The sequence below is a fragment of the Charadrius vociferus genome, unplaced genomic scaffold (assembly GCF_000708025.1).
Source record: "Charadrius vociferus isolate BGI_N301 unplaced genomic scaffold, ASM70802v2 scaffold373, whole genome shotgun sequence".
Lineage (NCBI taxonomy): Eukaryota > Metazoa > Chordata > Aves > Charadriiformes > Charadriidae > Charadrius > Charadrius vociferus.
In genome coordinates this window covers 460,984-461,908 of record NW_009647681.1, presented here as the reverse complement: position 1 = coordinate 461,908, position 925 = coordinate 460,984, and the positions used below count along the sequence as shown (strand labels likewise).

Genomic DNA, 925 nt, shown 5'->3' with positions numbered 1-925 from the left:
GTGTCGGAGGGAGCGCAGGATGTCCCGGCCGCCCTCCTTCACCCTCCGCGTCGCTGAGGACACCGAGAGCGATGGGTGAGTGTGGGGCTGCCCGCGTCTGACTGAGCCGTGCCCCCGCGCGCTCGGCCCCCGGGATCCCGCAGCCCCCGTGGCGCGGGGATGGCATCGCCGCTGTGGGAGGCGGCAGCCCACGTGCCCGGCAGGCACCGGGTGGCCGTGCCACTTTTTCAGCCCGGCACAGCTGGGCTGTGGGCTGGTGCCAGGGCTTTGCCACGGCTCCGTCCCCAGTGCCCGGCCACAGGTGAGCGGGTCTGTGTCCCTGCAGCCAGGAGCCGAGCCCGGACAACGAAGGAGCCCTGCACACCTCCTTCCACCAGCTCATCCAGGAGCAGAGCAGCTTGGTAGAGGCAGCTCTGGAGCTGGAGATGCAGGCGAGGGGCAGAGGTAAAGCGCTGCTGTCACAGCTGGGGTGGGATGGGGACAGCATGTATACCCAGGGCCACCTACTGTCTCACACCCCACCTGGCCAGCTAGGGCTCGTGCCAAGGCCACCGCCAAAGCACTTGTAGGAGCCCACTGATGGCCTTCACAAGTGCAGGCAGTGGGGCAGACCTGCGCTTGGGACACAGGGAGCATCCCTGGAGAAGGGGATACTCCCAGGGGAGCACACACCGGGGTGGGTGCCTGGACTCTGTGCTGGAGCAGGGCAGTGGGTGCCATGGGGACTGGAGCCGTGGGCACTCTAGATCTCACCGCTCCGCGTCCTGCCCTCCCTCTCCCAGAGCACTCATCCCATCTGGCTCTCCCGGACACCTGTGCCACAGCCTGGCCAGAGCCCGGGCAGGGCGAGCAGCACACTGGCTAATCCTCCGCCACCCCGCGTATCCTCGCCAGCATGCCCAGCCGCACCATCGGTAGGGGGTGG

The 925-nt window shown here is 68.4% G+C and overlaps 1 protein-coding gene across 1 annotated transcript in view; it reads left to right on the top strand.

The window, feature by feature from the left end:
* The first annotated feature begins 19 nt into the window (after window positions 1-19).
* The window catches only part of TMC6 (transmembrane channel-like 6), a 6,544-nt gene continuing 5,638 nt past the window's right edge, over window positions 20-925 (top strand). Inside the window, exons 1-2 of the mRNA XM_009881294.1 lie at window positions 20-75; window positions 326-444. Coding sequence (XP_009879596.1) covers window positions 20-75; window positions 326-444 — 175 coding nt within the window. The remainder of the gene's footprint in view (window positions 76-325; window positions 445-925) is intronic.